Source organism: Clarias gariepinus, chromosome 3, assembly GCF_024256425.1.
Source record: "Clarias gariepinus isolate MV-2021 ecotype Netherlands chromosome 3, CGAR_prim_01v2, whole genome shotgun sequence".
In the NCBI taxonomy this organism is placed as follows: domain Eukaryota; kingdom Metazoa; phylum Chordata; class Actinopteri; order Siluriformes; family Clariidae; genus Clarias; species Clarias gariepinus.
In genome coordinates, this window is record NC_071102.1 from 33,363,898 (window position 1) to 33,381,342 (window position 17,445).

General features: G+C 38.7%; 2 protein-coding genes across 2 annotated transcripts; one reads left to right on the top strand and one right to left on the bottom strand.

Annotated features, from left to right (window-relative positions):
- Positions 1–1,843: 1,843 nt before the first annotated feature.
- Positions 1,844–6,436, bottom strand: LOC128518330 (zinc finger protein 436-like). The gene is made up of 4 exons (XM_053491393.1): positions 5,943–6,436; positions 4,603–4,718; positions 4,419–4,500; positions 1,844–4,168 (listed from the first exon to the last, which is right to left on the bottom strand). The coding sequence occupies exons 1-4, from the start codon at positions 6,199–6,201 to the stop codon at positions 3,183–3,185; spliced, it is 1,443 nt and encodes a 480-aa protein (XP_053347368.1). The 5' UTR covers positions 6,202–6,436; the 3' UTR covers positions 1,844–3,182.
- Positions 6,437–13,472: 7,036 nt separating this feature from the next.
- Positions 13,473–17,266, top strand: trim35-13 (tripartite motif containing 35-13). The gene is made up of 6 exons (XM_053493124.1): positions 13,473–13,907; positions 14,650–14,745; positions 14,900–15,130; positions 15,247–15,269; positions 15,379–15,497; positions 16,469–17,266. The coding sequence occupies exons 1-6, from the start codon at positions 13,473–13,475 to the stop codon at positions 17,005–17,007; spliced, it is 1,443 nt and encodes a 480-aa protein (XP_053349099.1). The 3' UTR covers positions 17,008–17,266.
- Positions 17,267–17,445: the final 179 nt, after the last annotated feature.

The window sequence follows — 17,445 nt, forward strand, 5'->3', positions numbered from 1 at the left end:
CAGTTGCGCTGGGATATTTATATAAGAATAAGAATTTCTCAGTACTGTATCTGCAGTAATGTATATATGACAAAGAAAGGGTTTGGCAAATAATTTACTCCTACCATGCAGGATACTGTGCTGCATGCTAATGTGTGAATACTCTTTGTGAAAAGGGAATAAAGCACTGCTGGTGTTGGAATATCTGCTCCATCTTACCAACCCATCGTTGATGATTTTCACAAAAGTGTTTTAACCCATACTTACATCACCATCATTATTGATGTTAGAAACATTTTCACATTACAGTAAGTCCCCGACTTGGGAACATTCGAGTTACTTGAATTTCTGCAGATATGAACAGAACGGAGAGTTTACAGTCTAGTACAGCTGAGACAAAATGGCGTCCATTCCAAGTGCTCAGTAAACACCGTGTAGCGTTTGTATGTAACCTTTACATGAGGTCAGCCGATCCCGCTACATCACCGAGATTCCCCTTGCGATTTGGATGCGCAGTCTTGCGAGAGTATAATGCACCAAAACCAGTGTGGTTATTTGTGTCAAAGGTGTATAACCCCTATCATACCTACATGGTGAGACACGGTGTTAGGGATCGCAAGTGACTGCCTGACGTTCCGCGAGGATCTCCAAAAAATTTAACAATAAACGTTAAATAAATCCTGATGAATGTGCTACTGGAACAGAAGTTGATAAGAGTTCATAAGTTGGGGACTTACTTTATATCGGAACCTGATAAACTGGTAGCTGAGTGTAAAATCTCAACAAAAACCCAAAACACTTCTGTTCATGTAAAAACCTAAGCTGTTTTCTTAACATAGAATAAATTATTCTTGTACGATGACTTTTAATCAGTACGTTTTCTCTCTTTTTTGCTCTTTTTTTTTAGTCATTTTGTTCCACTAAATGTTCAGAAGGTGAAATTATTATTTATATTATTTATGTTTTTGTTGCATTTGATGTGTCTTTACTAAGCCAGTGAATTTACTGTTGTTCAGAATTTTGTACAGATTCTTCAGTATTTATATATTCTGGTATCAGCTGTCTAGTGACATTTGTCTTGGCTGATTAATAAATCCTGCTTAGAAAGTAAATTATCGCAAGGTTTCCTTTTTGGAGTTTTATTTTTCTGGTACTTGTGACAACATCATTATGTTTAATGTAATGTCTTCAGTTCAGTGTTTATTGTTCAAGATCTGAGTGACTATTTGTGAGGCTTTAAATGAAATGTTTAAAATTAATTGATTTTATAAAAAATCCTGTTTTTAAGAAGCGCTGTTTTATTTATTGTGTATTTTTTAATTATTTATTTTCATTACTTATTTTTATATCCCACTTTTAAAAATGACTTGTTTTTAAGCTTGTTTTTATTTCCTTGCTGTTTTGTGGCATGTTTATTACTTTTTGTAGGAAAAAAAAGGTTTTTAATTCAATTTGATAAACATTAATTTAACTTAATTTAGTTTTTAAAAAAAACAAAAAAAAAACATTTCACTTCGGTTAATTAATTTGACATTATACATGCGTGAGTCAACTAAAAACTATTAAAGTCCACAAAAGTGGAATTGTCACCCTAGGAAGCCGAAGTTCTTATGTTGAACATAAATGAGATTTTGTAGATTTTTTTTATGACACCAACTAGTATTTGCAATAAACAATGCAAAAATAAATTTGAATTAAGCTTTTACTATTCTTATTATCTGCATTTAATTACATACTGTAGATTTGTTTTTTTTCTATATTTATTTCAGTGTACTTTCCTCTGTGATTTTAGTTTGTGTTAGCTGTAATATTTCTATGTTGTTCCAAAACAACTCACCACAAAAACGCACACAAACACACCAGATTTTGTCTAAAATACATCATATATTTGAAGTCGGTACATAAAATCCATACTACTGATGCAAATTCAGTGTTTTTTTTTTCCTTTTTTGTTTTAACACAAATGTAGTTTGAGATTACCTAATGACACATGAACTAGAAACGAGATGCTGAGATTAAAGCTTCATGCCTGGGCCACACTATGACATGTGGATCCTAACTGTTGTTAAAAAGTGTGAGAGATGCCAGACAGATAGATATATACTATATATATATAAAACACAACATGCTTTAAAATTACACTGATGAATTAATAATGCTTCAGAACACTGAAGCTTAAGATATCAGATAATTTGAGTGTCAGTGGAGGGCATGGAACCTCTTCACTGCTGAGTGATGGACATAAAATATATTGAATATTTATCATTTTAAACCAAGGACAAAGACAGGACCGTGGAAATCAGGGGAACTGGACATCTCGAACAGTCCGCATCAGCTATACAATACTTAACCAGGGAGAAACTCATCAAGCAGGAAGTGAAGTACCAAGATGATGTTTCCGAGCACCGATTTGAAGTCGGTGTTAAAATCTGTAACATGTGATCTATTTAACAGAAATGACACAAAGCACCATGGGTTAAAAAAATAATGCGGCTTTGGTAACAAAAACTGTGATTGGCAACAGACACCAAAGTGATTGGCTCATTACGAGGAATGGAGCCGCACCAAAAAGGATTGTGCAAAAACCAGCATCACTTTTTTTACTGACTTTTTTTAATGTGCAGACGACAGCTGTGAGGTCGTGCGGTTCTGTGTTGCCTATTGTACAGAAGCACACTAATCGCAGGCTTGTTCGTGACACGACACGACGTCCGAAGCTTCCACACAATGTTCTGACATTAGCTCATACTGTTGTCTCTGCAGGAAGTCTATTTTTTTCTTTCGATTCATATTTTAGGCTGTCTCTATGGTACGCTCTATAAATACACATCCACCCACACACACACACACATACACACAGTACACACCTACAATTGTTTGAGACCAGCCGAAAATCAGGACAAGACAAAAAAAAAACAAAAAAAAACGGCCTGATTCTGTGTTAGTGTGGCTCAGGCATTAACCAGAAAAAAAACAAACAATCTTTTTCACGTTAGCTGCTTTGTTTTTTTGTATAATTTTTGGTGTTAAGAACCTCATAAAAACAAAACAAAAGAATTTAAAAAATCACAAGACTTGGAGAAACAGAAAAAAATTAAGGAAAAAAAAAATCTCCAGAGATCAAATCAGCACAACGTTGTTTGCTATACTGCATGTGAACAATAATAGTAATATTAATAATGATAGAAATATTAAAAATACAGTCACTGCCATTTTTCCGCAGAGTTCCTCATTCTGCCATTGAGCTTGCTATGAATAGCCAGGTGGTGAGTCAGGTTGCCTTTCTGGGTGAAGCTTTTCCCGCAGACGGTGCAGACGTACGGCCGCTCTCCCTTGTGGATGCGCTCGTGAGTGGTCAGGTTGCCTTTCTGCGAGAACCCTCTTCCGCAGAAGCTGCACCTGTGAGGACGCTCTCCCGTGTGCACGGCGTAGTGGACCTTCAGGTTGGCTTTGGAGTGAAAGTATTTGCCGCACATCTCGCAGCGGAACTTCATGTCCGTCTGCGTCCTGGCTAGAGTTTTTTCTGGAGGGAGACACTTGTGCGTTCGGAGGAGGTTCTTTTGCGGGAAGGCGACCTTGCAGGTGCGGCACATGTGTATGTTCTGCTTCTGGTGCGTTTTCATGTGTAACGTCAGACCGTTCCGTCGCAGAAACGTCTTCCCACATACGGCACAGGTGAAGTCCGTCTTGACGGGTGAGCCGTCGCCCGGACCCGTTTGGTGATGTATGTTAAACCTGTCGAAGTAATTAAATCCGTGCCTGCCACCTCGACCTGAGCTGGGCATATATTCCGGATCAGTTAAAATGTCCTGCTCAACTTCCTGCTCCACCTCGTCCTTTCTCTTAAAGCTTGCGGCTTTTCCACGTTCACCGTCCATGTACTCAATAGGCATGCAGTGCTGCTCAAACTCCAGCCGGGCTTGTTGCTCATCATCTGCGTTATTGCCTTCATCACCTTCATCATCGTCATCATCATCATCACCGGACACTATGACATGCTGAACAGTGCCATCCATAGATATGAGCTTTGTAGCAGCGGTACTCGGTGAATCTGGTGCCATGGTTTCGACGTCGGATGTGTCCGGAAATCCTGCGGATACGAAATGTATGTCGTCGTCAGTAGCCACGTCTTCTGAAAAGTCATGAGGATCCGACAACGCGCAGGATGTCCTTCTTCGATTTTCAGATCCTGTATCACAGGTAAAATAAATAACAAATCATCAGGCATTAACTCATCTAATTTTGATATTAGTTTTTTGTTTTGAAAGTGCTTCAAATTGCATGCATTTACAAACGCAACTAGAATTTATGTTTGAATTTAATTTTCTTAAGTATGTTTTTTTTATACTTAGCACTCAAGAATAAAACCACATTAATAAAAGTGTTGATTAATAATAACTTTTAAAAAATTATACATGATGTCGTCAGTTCCCTCTTACTTGGACTGATGATGCAGATTTCCTGTTCAGAAACCTCCTCCTTAATCCCACGCATGCTGTCTCCATTGCATTCATTTTCAGGCTGCATCCGAAAAACAAATGGTTAACACACTTACATTCTTACAACAAAAAAAACAACACACACACACACACACACAGTTCAAGTAAAAGCAAGAACTGAGACCTCATCAGACACGTCCGGTTCCACCTCGATCGCCTCGTCTTCAGTCCTGGGCCTCCCGTCCCACAGACTGAAGCACCACTCCTTCCCGAAGATACCGTTAATGGATGGTGGAACATCTGATGTTTTTGAAAAAAGAGAACCAGATTAATATTATGTGCGTTTTACAGCTGGTAACTTCATGGCTTTTGATTTTGGCATTTTTTCAATCACTTAAGAATAGATATTTTAAAAAATACTTAAAGTCCTTTAGCAAGTTTTTGAGTAGATGTCAATAACTATTCTTAATTACTAAAACCAATCACTGATCACCAATGTTCATAACAGCCAATCAGAAGTCACCATTATCAACAAACAACCAATCATGAATTACTATTGTTGGTTCATACCAACAAATTACAGTGCACTATTTTTCATAACAACTAATCGCTAATTATCTTCGGGAGTTTCAATAACCAATCGTGAATAATTATTTTTTTTCATAACAAACAATTAAAGAGCACAATTGTCCTCAACAACCAATCATGGATCACTACTGTCTTCAATCCCCAATTATTGCTTACTATGGTTTTCAACCACCAATTACAAAGCAATGTTTTTCATGACAACCAATGATTTTTCTTCAGTGGCAGTTTCATGACTAATCATGGATAGAAATTTTTCATAACAACCAATCACAGGTCAGCATTGTCCTCAACAACCAATCACAGGTCAGCATTGTCCTTAACATTTGGTTTTCAACAACCACCAATTTTCAATCATGCAACAAAGTTTTTTTTTAGTGGCAGTATCACGGATAACCATTTTTCATAACAACCAATCACAGATCACCACTGTCCTCGTCAACCAATCACAGATCACCACTGTCCTCGTCAAACAATCATGGGCAAATCGATGACCACTGTTCTTACACATCTTTCTGGAAATTTTCATTTTTACATAAATAAATCTCAGACATCATCTGGTGGCTTTTATTTTTAAAGTAAAGTTATTTTTATTTTTAGAACCTGGGAATGTTAGTATATTAATATAATCATATAAATATATACTGAATATTTTTGTGTCTTAGTGATTCATAAACGTGTCCTACTATGTCAAGAGTTTAGTCTCTGTTGTAAAAGAACCCTCTTACAAATGCTGTGCTATCTGTTCTGCTTTACTGACTGACTTTATAACAAAATGTCTGAAGTAGTTTTGACAGGCAGCGTAAATTGTGTATATTGTGAACTGCGCATGCGCATACCGCTCCCTAGTCTTCAGAAGTTTGAACACCCCTGAGCTGACCTGTATAAACAGTGCATGAGACAGAGAGTGTAAATAAAAAGATACAGGACAAGCACTACCCTCTGAGGTCTGGATGCACACGGACCGGCAGCTCTTGCGCGGAGCGCGCGCTCTCGTTCTCCGCAGAGTTTCCACTTCGCTTTCGAGCACGCGCATTTTGTCCCCGAGAGTTGCTTTGTCGTGCAGCGCGCGCTCCAGCTCCAGACGCAAAGACGCCAAGTCGCTGTCTACGATCTTACAGATCTGTCTCACGACCGCCCTGCTCATGATCTCCATGATGGAGTTCAACTGGGTTTGGAAACAACGCGGCTCGGCCATGGCGAGAGAAAAGACCAGCGCCTTCGGTTTCTTAACAATCACTCCTCGCTTTTAGCCGAAAAGAAAAAAGAAACGACCAAAAATGAAGTAAATAAACGATGCGCAAATCCGAGCCTCACGCGTGCCTCACACTCATCCTAAACCCCCAAATCGTGAAAAGACCGAGTTGTATACGCGGAGTTGCGCCAGACTGTATCAACAATAGGAAATAAAGTTCACTTCACTTCCGGGTGCATTTCGGTACAGTATTTTGTTTCTAAAATAAAAGTCGTAAATTAACGGTTTAAACAAAAACGGCGCGGCCCTTTATTGCGATGCGCTGTGTTAGAGAAGTGGTGTTTTAATCTTTTGTTTTGTTTTTCTCTCTCTCTCGAGGCGTCTTGCATTAGAGAGCTTTTTTGGGAAGTGTTTGCACGTGTTTAATTGTGATGTGGATTATTTTGGAGAGGAGTTGTTGTATTTTAATGATGTGATATTGTTTTTTGGACGTGTTTTATTTTAGAGAGGTGTTTGGAATGTGTGATGTTTTACAGGTTTTGTTTTTGGGAGGTGTTTTATTTTATAAGGGTTAGTACAGGCATTTTGGTCCGACGGGTAAACGGGTACTCCCCACCCTGGAGATATATCTGTTGTTTCTCATTCAGGTACTTAAGGGGTCATGTTGCCCACTCAACACCCATTTGTCATTTACACTGCATGAAACTAAATAACCTGGACACAGACCTCCAAGGCGGGAATCGAACCCTGTTTCCTTTGTGTAATCTGGTAATCTCCCACAGTCCCAAATCATGCAGATTAGGCTGATTGGTGTTGGTGTGTGTCCCCGTGATGGACATATCCTGAGGCTTGAGACCTTCCTTTACAGTTATCCTAGAAGAATAGTATTGAGAGTAAGTGAGTGTTGTTTATTAGTGGTCTTTTTAGAGCGGCGTGTTTACGAGTGGGGCGGTGGACAGTGGCTTAGTAGTTAACACTGTCACCTTGCACTTGGGTTCAGGTTCGATTCCCATCTAGGGTCTGTGTGCGTAGAGTTTGCATGTTTTCCTCGTGCTTAGCGGGTTTTCTCCAAGTACTCTGGTTTCCTCCCACAGTCCAAAGACATGCAGATTAGGCTAATTGGCATTCCCAAATTGTCTGTAGTGTGCGAATGAGTGTGTGTCTCCTGGGATAAGCTCCAGGCCTCCTGCGACCCTGTATATAGGATAAAGAGGTATAGATGAGGGAGTGTTTATGGGATGTAAAATTTCAAGAGGCATTTATAGTGTTTCATTATTTATACAGAAATATCTCTGAACTTTACATTTTAGAAATTATTTAAATACATGCAAAAAAATGTGTTAAATTGTGATGCTCTTTTTGAACAAATGCATCATAATTTCTTATGAACAATTTAAAAAATGAGCATATTTAGTGTTGGTGCTTTTGCCCTGGCTTGTGTTTAGTGCTTGATGAACTTCAATCAAGACAACAATCAACAACAATCCTTATCTAAAGACAGCACTTACATCCTGTACTTCTCTTTCACACCCAAATGTTAAAACATCATTACATTTCCCTTCATCTATTTAATATTTTATCTAATGTAATTTCTCTCTTTTTATGATGTTCTTGTATTCATCATAGTGGTGTTCCCCTTAAGGACGCAGAACTTTTAATATGACAAAATTCCCACTACTTTGCCTCTACTTCCTGCCCTTTTGTCTCTTTGATCTTAGCTGCAGGATTTCCACTAAATCCTGCTTTATACCCACGTCACATGTTTTCCCCCTCTACAGTCTCCAAAGAAAGGTTTTGTCGTGAGAGCGAACCTTTTTATGCTGAACCAGGACAAAAGGGATGTCGAGAAACGAAATCTCAGAACATTCTTATATACCTCAAGTGATACAGAATAATTCAGACTGTGGTCAGAATAATGTAGTTATAATTTTCATTTATTAAAACAATAGTTTAACCCCAAAACTATTAAAAACATATCAAAGCATAAAATGTATGCTGGCTCATTTAAGACAGCAATCTCAGTTTTTCCATTTTGGTGCAATCCGCTCGTAAATGATTAACAGGATTGTGTTTTTAAAGGGGATCAATTATGCAAAATTCACTTTATATATATTCCAGGCTTTTGTTTCTGCTATTGGCTGGGGTTTAAAACAAGCCATATAGGTTTTCATAAGGGAGACCATCCCTCATCTTTGTTGCTTAGCTTTGCTGTTCCCTGGAGGGGCGTGGCTCAGCAGTAGCCCATTTATATAAACACTTTAAAGTAGATGTGAAACAAGGACATTAATTTAATTAATGCAATTTAATTGAGAATTTAAAAGGTTGTTATTTTAAAGTGATGTTATTACACATCAATATCAACTGTGGGACCTTATATAGACAGGTGTGTGTGCCTTTCCAAATCATGTCCAATCAACTGAATTTACCACAGGTGGACTTCAATTAAGCTGCAGAAACATCTCAAGGATGATCAGGGGAAACAGGATGTGGCTGAGCTCAATTTTGAGCTTCATGGCAAAGGCTGTAAATACTTATGTACATGTGCTTTCTCAATTAAAAAAAAAAAAATAAATTAGCAAAAATCTCAAGTAAACTTGTGTTGTCATTATAGGGTGTTGTGTGTAGAATTCTGAGGAAAAAACAAGGCTGTGATATAACAAATTGTGGAAAAAGTGATAATCTGCGCATACTTTCCAGATGCACTGTATATATCAATTTGAAACACATGGCATCACAATAGTTTACATTTAGGAGATCTGTAAGGAGATTTTTAACATTTATGGTGTCGGTGCTTCTTCAAGGAAGATCTGCACAGTTTCTTGTTAAAATAAAGAGCTGTGGGTATTTTCTGTGTCTTATACTGTTTTTCCAGATGCTTCACGTAATTAAATGTAACTATAAGCATAAAAAACAATCTAATGAGCACAAAAATAATAAACGTTAAGTTAAAAACAGTAATTCTGTCTGATGGAGCCAACACATTGTTGATCATTTCAAATTATTTAACAGCACACCCCAAGCATTATGTTCTTATTGCAGGGAAAGTTCGGTATCGGGTCTATCAAAATCCCCCACCATGTAGAATTCTAGTGTTTCAGATTGTGTGTACTGCTTTTATTTTTCTAGAAATAATTTTGATGCTATTCTTTTGATCAAATGTAACAATCCTCAGACCTAAAATAAATCAGACAGAATGCAAATGTAAATTGTGCTATGAATCATTTTCATTGATTATTTCGCACAACCTGAAACACCGAATAGGTGATGTGAGACATTCTTGTCACTCGCTAGAATTAAAACAGCTTCCCTACATTTTTATCCCTACCATGTTTATTTTTAAACCGTTATGTAATTCCATACAGCAAGTATAGCTGAAAGGGTCAGATATCTAGGCAATGGAGCTCAAAGGGCACAGGGTGTGCCACAGTAACTCAATCCGACCCTGCAGATGGTTATACAGGCTTCAGGTTTTATACAGTTCTGGCAAAACAGAAGCTGAAGGCACACGTCCAAGTTTATGGACATATATAGTACGTTGTCTCTGTGGTACGGAGCTAACTGGCTGACGTGTCTCTGGAATCAATCCAAACACAGAATTAAAGGTTCAGTTGGTATTTTGGTTAAGTGTTCATAGACTTGTAATGATTACAAAATCTTAAAGGTGTCATACTGTGTAAACACTGTCATTTATAATTCTGCAGTTTAACAGACCTTATTGAATGTTCTTCATTTCAGACCTTAGTTCATAGGTTTCTGGTCCAGAAATTAAGCGCCACCCACCAGAGCATAGCTGATCATTTCTCTTTGGATTTTTATAAAAAGTAATCCATAAGGCTTTTTTTTTCTTTTTGCTTAAAAGTGCAGGATAAGGATTTGTCTACCTCATTTGTCCAGTTGCAATTTAGCCAGCAGAGGGGGCTAAAATCACAAACTGCACCTCTAACTGTTCATATCTTGTATATTCAGATTATATACTGTAGATGCATCCAACCTCGGATTGCGAGTAAAAGGGTTTGTGAGTGTTCCGCAAGACAAGCAAATATTATTATTATTATTATTATTATTATATCCTGTCCAATTCTTTTTCCCTGATTTTCTCCCCAATCTAGTCATGTAGCCAATTCCTCCCCGTCACTAGGAGGCTCCCACATTGAGGCTACTACAACCACTCAGTCGGGAGGACGAAAGCTATCCCGTGTTTCCTCCGAACCATGTGACGCGAGCCGACCGCATCTTTTCGAACTGCTCGCTCACACACCGTTAGAGGTGGAGTAACACACTCGGAGGAAAGCACTAGCCGCTCCTTCCGCGTGCGCGAGCTCACAGATGCCCCTGATTGGCTGTAGAGCCGTGATTAATGTGAGAGCGCAAGTACCTCTCATCCTGCCCCCCTGAGAGAGCTCGGCCAATCAGCTCTCTCTGTGCCTCCGGCTGTGAGAGGAAAACAGCATCACCCGAGGTTATATTTTTATAAACTCTGACTTGAAAAACAAGCGAGTCTTGGTTTACGAATACAGAGTATCATGTATCACGCATGCACTTCTTGTTTTGATGCCGAGCATCACGTGATCACAACTGAGCCAATGTTTTTCTCTCTCTTGCGCTGCGGAATTGTGAGTAATTGTCTCCCCTGCTGGGTCCTAGTGCTCGTCTCTCACTGGTATAATCAACATCCGTGCGCGCATGTACTGTTTACTATAACACTGTGACCACGTATGTGTGCGTAAAAAACTATTTTATTTTGTTTAAGTGCGCGTGTACAACATGTATGTACTGTTTATTATAACACACGTGTGTGCGCGTGTGTACAACAAAAATCGATCTATTTTCTCCCTCTGTGTCATGAGGGACACCGTGCCCCTTCACACACACAGGTTCATTTCTGTGTTTGTTTTACTTTACAGCAGTGATTCCGTTAGTATTCGCTCACGCAAGTGTCATTAGCGATGTTTCTTGCTAATTTTTCCCGACAAAAGTCTTTCTGTTAATGTGTGTGTGTGTGTTTGTGTGAAATTCAAATAAGAGAGGAGAAAGGTTTACTGTGTAAGATGAGAAAGGGGAGGTTGATTCCTTCTCTTACTTCACACACATACACACACATAAACGGAAACACTTATCTGTCGGGATTTATTTTTACTTTTTTTAAAGGTAAAGTGCAGGTTAATTTGTTTTATTTTTACTTTATATTTTGTATTAATTATTTTTATGTATTTATTTACATACATTTTATTTACGAGTGTTATGGAATACAAGCGTACTTCCGGAATGAATTATGCTCGTAATCCAAGGTTCCACTGTACTTATATAATAATATTCATCCAACTAGGAATTTTAAAAATCATTTAAAAAAAATCTTGTTTCTATCTATCTATCTATCTATCTATCTATCTATCTATCTATCTATCTATCTATCTATCTCAGCCTTTCCTAGATATGGGGGGCACTCACATACAGCAAGCATATGTGTATTCTATATATAGGGTGGTGTTAAATATACCAAACCCAAGACCACCTTTAACTCCCAATGTTTAGTGAACCCCATTAGCACAGATTTATTTCATGATCCTAATCAAACTATTCAAACATTGGCATTATTGTAAATATAAAAATGGTTACAATTACATATTAAATTAATTTATTTGAACCTTTTATTGTAATTCACCTCACATGTTACAAGGGGCTCCAAGAAAAGAAATGTCTCTACTCAGAACCTTTGTAAAGTTCTGTTATTGCACCAGGTTTAAGTTCCACATCATTCCCCCATATAACTTGTACACACTAGAAATCTAGTACTAAAGTGCAAGACACAGCATTACAGCAGCATAGTGCACAGGACTACATAGAGTAAAGAGAAAATATGCAACAGGACACATATAAAATGTATAAATATCTACACATAGCATTAAGGTTTTGCCAAACAATGTTTTGTGGGTCTAGAAGTCAGGGAATTTGATTTGATGAACTTTGAATGGGTGCTATTTGTTTAAAAGTAAAAAAAAAGATAAGTTTTTTGGTTAACTTTACTGATGCAAAGTTAATTAGTGATGCCTTTAATTACATTCACTTACTCACTCACTCATTCACTCACTCATCGTCTATACTGCTGTATTCTGTATACAGGTTTGTGGGGGGGCCTGGAGCCTACTCCAGGAGACTAAGGCCAAGAGGCAGGGTACACCCTGGACAGGGTGCCAATCCATCACATGGCACACACACACACTATGGGCAATTTGGGAATTTGAATTAGCCAAATCTGCACATCTTTGGACTGTGGGAGGAAACAGAAGTACTGTACCTGGAGGAGACCCACCAAGCACGGGGAGAACATGCACACAGAAATCAACCAGGAATGGAACCTGGACCCTGGAGGTGCAAGGTGACGGTACAAACCACTGAGCCACCCTGCAACCTAATTACATTAAATCTTTGTCATTATAATATTAGAAATAGATAAAATAAAGCTTAATACAAATTTCAATTCAGATTTTAAAAACGAATGAACAAGCCAGATGTAAGAGCAGTGATGAAAATCTCTAGGAGCAAACCTTAAGAAAATAAAGAACCTCTGGATAGTGGAATTTTAAATCTTAACCCGTTTCTTTTGGACACTTCTGTACTGATTACTGGAAAAAAACGGAAGGGGGTTGCAACGTCTGTGCTTACGTCACTGAAGCTGTGTCTTCTCTTCTTACGCAAATACTATGACAGCTATGAGATTCCTAAGCAGTTGGAATTGTAACTCAGGCATCACTGGCTTTGGATATATGGACATAAATGTGCTCTGGTGATTTAAAACATGAGACTTGAATCCCAAATCTAAACATTTTACCTGTCTATTTTAGGCTGAACTGAAGACAGCTTTAAAGCCACTGACTGGTAACTTATTATTCATTATTCCTTCAGAACTTGGTTTAGTTTAAGGTTCAGATCTGTTTAGTCCCTCATTTGCTGGCTATATATATCCAAACCACTCTTGTAATTCCTTGGCTGATGTGAACATAATCAGGTGCCACATGTCCTAAACATCCTTTGCACATGATTCTGCCAGACAAAGTCACTAATCACCTGTGATTTGATCCCTTCCTGCTTCTTTGGTTTCACTCTGATGTTTACACACCACTCGTTTGTATTATCGCCTTCTGAAGATCCACCGAATATGCAGGTGTATGCCGAGTGACGACTAGATCAAGAGCCAAGTTGTAAGTCAGAGTGCTCATGCATAACACGAAGAGGCTGAGCCCTCAAGAGGAGTGGGTGGAGCACAGTAATCCTATATGAACCTCGCCGTCAATGCTGTACGCTCAAAAGACGCAATGTCCACCAAGCGCTCTGTCCACGAAGATGACCTGTCCTGCCCAATATGCGGGAAAGTTTTCCAAGAGCCGGTGGTGCTTTTCTGCAAACACAGGTTCTGTAAACCCTGCTTGGAGAGCATCTGGGGTGATGGTGCTGGGGCCTGCGAATGCCCACTCTGCTGCCAGCCGGCATCCATGGGGGAACTCGTAGTGAACACGGTGCTCAAGAGAACATGTGAGGGTTACCTGAAAGAACGACGCAAGAGCAACCCCTTTGCGTGCAAGGAACATGGAGAATCTCTGACCTTATTCTGTCTGGAAGATCTACAGCCTGCATGTGTCGAGTGCAAGGAATCAGGAAGCCACAAAGCGCATAGGTTATACTCTGTGGAGGAGGCGTCGCAAGACTGTAAGGTATGTTTAGATGAAAGAACGATTAAGAGTCTAGAAGGCATCACTATTAAAGAGTGTGGTAAACAGGTATTCCTGGTATTTGCTCTAAATTTATGAGGCATAAATACATCGGGCTCGGAAATGCATTCGGCAGAAATGCTCCTGCTGAAGACTTACAATACACTCATGATGAGAAATTCGATCTGAAACCACGTTCTACCTTTCTTTCTTCTTCAGATCAGCCAAGTGACAGACCTGTTACTGCAAAAAGAACTAATGTATAACACACATTAAAATGACATTATGAAAAACCATTAAGATATTAATGAAAGATTTGGCTTGCTCCTGTTACTTAGAAACTGATATTGCTGGGACTTCTCCAGACTTTAACCTCTACCAAGACTATATCCCTATATTTGTACTCTCACCCTGGCAGGGAGTCTCCTGAAAAAGCTGAAATCGGATTCCGGTGCTTTCTCAAGTGTTCATCACTCACCATCCTAGCTGACAGCACCTACCCTCTTTGACTTTGTGACTTGGGTCAGGCAGAGGAACGTCTTTGCTTGCATCACTGAAGCCATGTGTTCTCGTCTTACAAATGCAAATGCTATGACGGCTATGAGATTCCCAAGCAGCAAGGATGTACCTCATGCACCATGCTTTGGCTATATGGACATAAATGTGCTCTGGTGGATTAAAAAGTGACGCCAAGCCGTAATAAATCTTGAAACCCGAATCAGAACATTTTACCTGTCTGTTTCAGGCTGAACTCAAGACCGCTCTGAAGCCACTGCAGGACAAGCTGAAGTTCTTCAGGAATGTTAAATCCACTTATGATCTAACAGCAGAGCACATTAAGGTACTATCCTTTCTTACTATCAGAACCCTCTCGGCAAACAAAGAATGTTCGCTAAGCCATCATTATGTGTAATTTCACCATGCACAGTAATTGTGGGGAAGATTGGAATGTTTTCAATTATAAAAGAAGACGTACTATCATTTTCTTATTACAGAGACAAGCAGAACATGCAGAGAGGCAGATCAAAGAAGAGTTTGAAGCACTTCACAAGTTCCTGCAAGAAGAAGAAGCTGTCAGAATCTCCGAACTTAAGAAAGAAGAGGCGGAGAAAACTGAGACCATAAAGGAAAAGATTGATGAGATGGAAAATGAAATCGCATCCCTGACAAACACCATCAGGTATATTGAAAAGGAGATGAGCTCTCAGGATATCCTGTTCCTCCAGGTATGAATTCGATTTTGAATATATACTTTATCCAGTGGCCATGTTAAAAATTTTTCAAACAATTATCTTTAGTATTTCTAACACCTAAAAAGTTTTTTTTTTAAATTCCTTTCTAGAATTACAAGGAAACCATAAAGAGGTATGACGACCTTCAGAAGAGCCTCTCTCCCTCTCTCTGTGACACTCATTACTTGTATATTTAACTTTCCATCATCCATTAAGTGATTTGCTTTCACCACTTTGTGTAGAACTTGGCACATCCCCCAGGAACCACAGATGATATCAGGGTCTTTGGTTGAAGTAGCCAAACATTTAGGCTCTTTAAAATTCAACGTCTGGGAGAAGATGAAGAATATCATTGAATATAGTAAGTCTTCAGGATCATTTAGCAGTTACAGATAACGATTAAGGGTTTGGTTATTTTTACGTCTCATATTATGACCTGACAACCTAGAATAGCCGACACTAACAAAAAGCACTGATGAAAGATTCTCATTTACAGCCTGTTCGAAATGTACTGGAATTAGTGATTGAGCAAGTACATTAATAATTTGAAAAAAAAAAAAATCTAATTGCAATTATTTTGTCACATAGTGTATTACGAATACGAACTGTAGTATTAAACACCAAATAATAGCACAAGTGATCAGATCAGACAAGTGATGTCTGCTCATATTTATTATATCACTTCAAAAATATATAAACAAATAACTTATACAATACAAATACTAAAATTATTTTATTTCTGACTATGCATATATTAATTGTAAAAAATAGCGGCATTTTGTGATGAAATAATTGCACAGCTCACGATTTAGATTTTTACGAGATCTAAGATTAAATAATATTGCTGTCAACATTATCGCCCTGATCGTATCCCAGATCCCTAACTAATTAACCATTTAATGTAACATAGAACAACGGCATTGTGTAGATTCACTCTAAACACTTACTGTACCGCTTTAAACCCTTAAGACATTCTACCACTAGCCATTTCTTCTTATTTAGGAAATCAGACAATCTTTAACACCTCATGGGATTGACAAAGCTCAAACTTGCACTAGAATGTCTAGACATGGTTTCCTTTACGGTTTAAAAGTTAAAAGCTCAAATCTTTGTAGCCTCCAGGATGGGCTTCTAAAAATTAATATATGTTTTATTAAATGTACAATAATTTCAGGGTAGTCCAAAGATCTAATTTGGATTACAACGCTAATATTTAAATAGCAGTCCTTTTTGCATTAATCTGTTGGAAAGATCTGACATTGGGATTGGAACAATGGCCAACCCCAGCTTTTAAAAAAAAATTTTTTTTTTAATGACTTTAAATATTTGCAGCTCCTGTGATCCTGGACCCGAACACAGCAGCGAGCTGTTTCCAGCTATCCCAGGACCTGACGACTCTTCAGTGCTGCTCCCAGATCTTCAAGCTCCCAGACAACCCTGAGCGCTTCGACGTCAGCGCAGAGATGCTGGGCTCTGAGGGCTTCCGCTCAGGCAAACACAGCTGGGAGGTGGAAGTCAAAAACAACACCTACTGGGTGATCGGGGTAGCCAGCGAATCGGTGAAGAGGAAGGGCAAGAACGTGCTGACGCCCGCGCAGGGCTTCTGGACTATCCGGCTGCGGAACGGCGAGTACAAGGCTTGCTCTGCACCGTGGTCATCGCTAACCATGAACAAGCAGCCAGACGTGGTGAGGGTGGTGTTGGATATGGACAGGTCGAAGGTGGCGTTCTATGACGCGAGAGAGAGGATGCCGCTCTACACGTTCACCGACATCATCTCACCACGAGTGTTTCCTTACTTCTGCAGCGCCTGCAAGGAACATCCTCTCAGAGTGCTTCCAGCGTGCGTGTATGTTAAAGTGGAGCACTAGACCGGAGAAAAACCTCACATACACATACACACACACACACTTCTGACCACATTTACATTACGGGGTCAGATAGTCATTTACTGCCACAGAAAAGTGACAACTTCAAATGCAGTTACCTGAAAGTTCAAAAGTTTTTAGCACATCCTTACATAATGCACAATAAATGACATTTATTGTAAAAGATACTTAGTGTGTTTATGTTTTCTAATTGTTTCTTCATTGGTAAGTCATAGGCAGGGAAAGACAAAAGAAAAAATGTTTTTTTTTATAGTGATAAATTTTTACTTAAAGTTAGTTTTTCGTTATAATTTTTAATTGTAAAATAAATATTAACTTTGGCATTGTTAAAAAGTCATGATCTTGTAAAAAATAATAAATTGGAAAACACTTACAGACATAACAGGCATTATAAGAATATAGATTTTTTTTTATTATTAT

What these genes read in the sequence shown, in the direction of transcription:
- LOC128518330 (XM_053491393.1), bottom strand. Translation starts at nt 6,201, where the DNA reads ATGGCCGAGCCGCGTTGTTTCCAAACCCAGTTGAACTCCATCATGGAG. An exon ending in GTGCATCCAGACCTCAGAGG is followed by an intron (nt 4,719 to 5,942) that starts GTAGTGCTTGTC and finishes CAAAAACATCAG; the next exon opens with ATGTTCCACCATCCATTAAC. An exon ending in AATCTGCATCATCAGTCCAA is followed by an intron (nt 4,169 to 4,418) that starts GTAAGAGGGAAC and finishes CCTGTGATACAG; the next exon opens with GATCTGAAAATCGAAGAAGG.
- trim35-13 (XM_053493124.1), top strand. Translation starts at nt 13,473, where the DNA reads ATGAACCTCGCCGTCAATGCTGTACGCTCAAAAGACGCAATGTCCACC. An exon ending in AGGCGTCGCAAGACTGTAAG is followed by an intron (nt 13,908 to 14,649) that starts GTATGTTTAGAT and finishes TGTCTGTTTCAG; the next exon opens with GCTGAACTCAAGACCGCTCT. An exon ending in TACAAGGAAACCATAAAGAG is followed by an intron (nt 15,270 to 15,378) that starts GTATGACGACCT and finishes CACTTTGTGTAG; the next exon opens with AACTTGGCACATCCCCCAGG.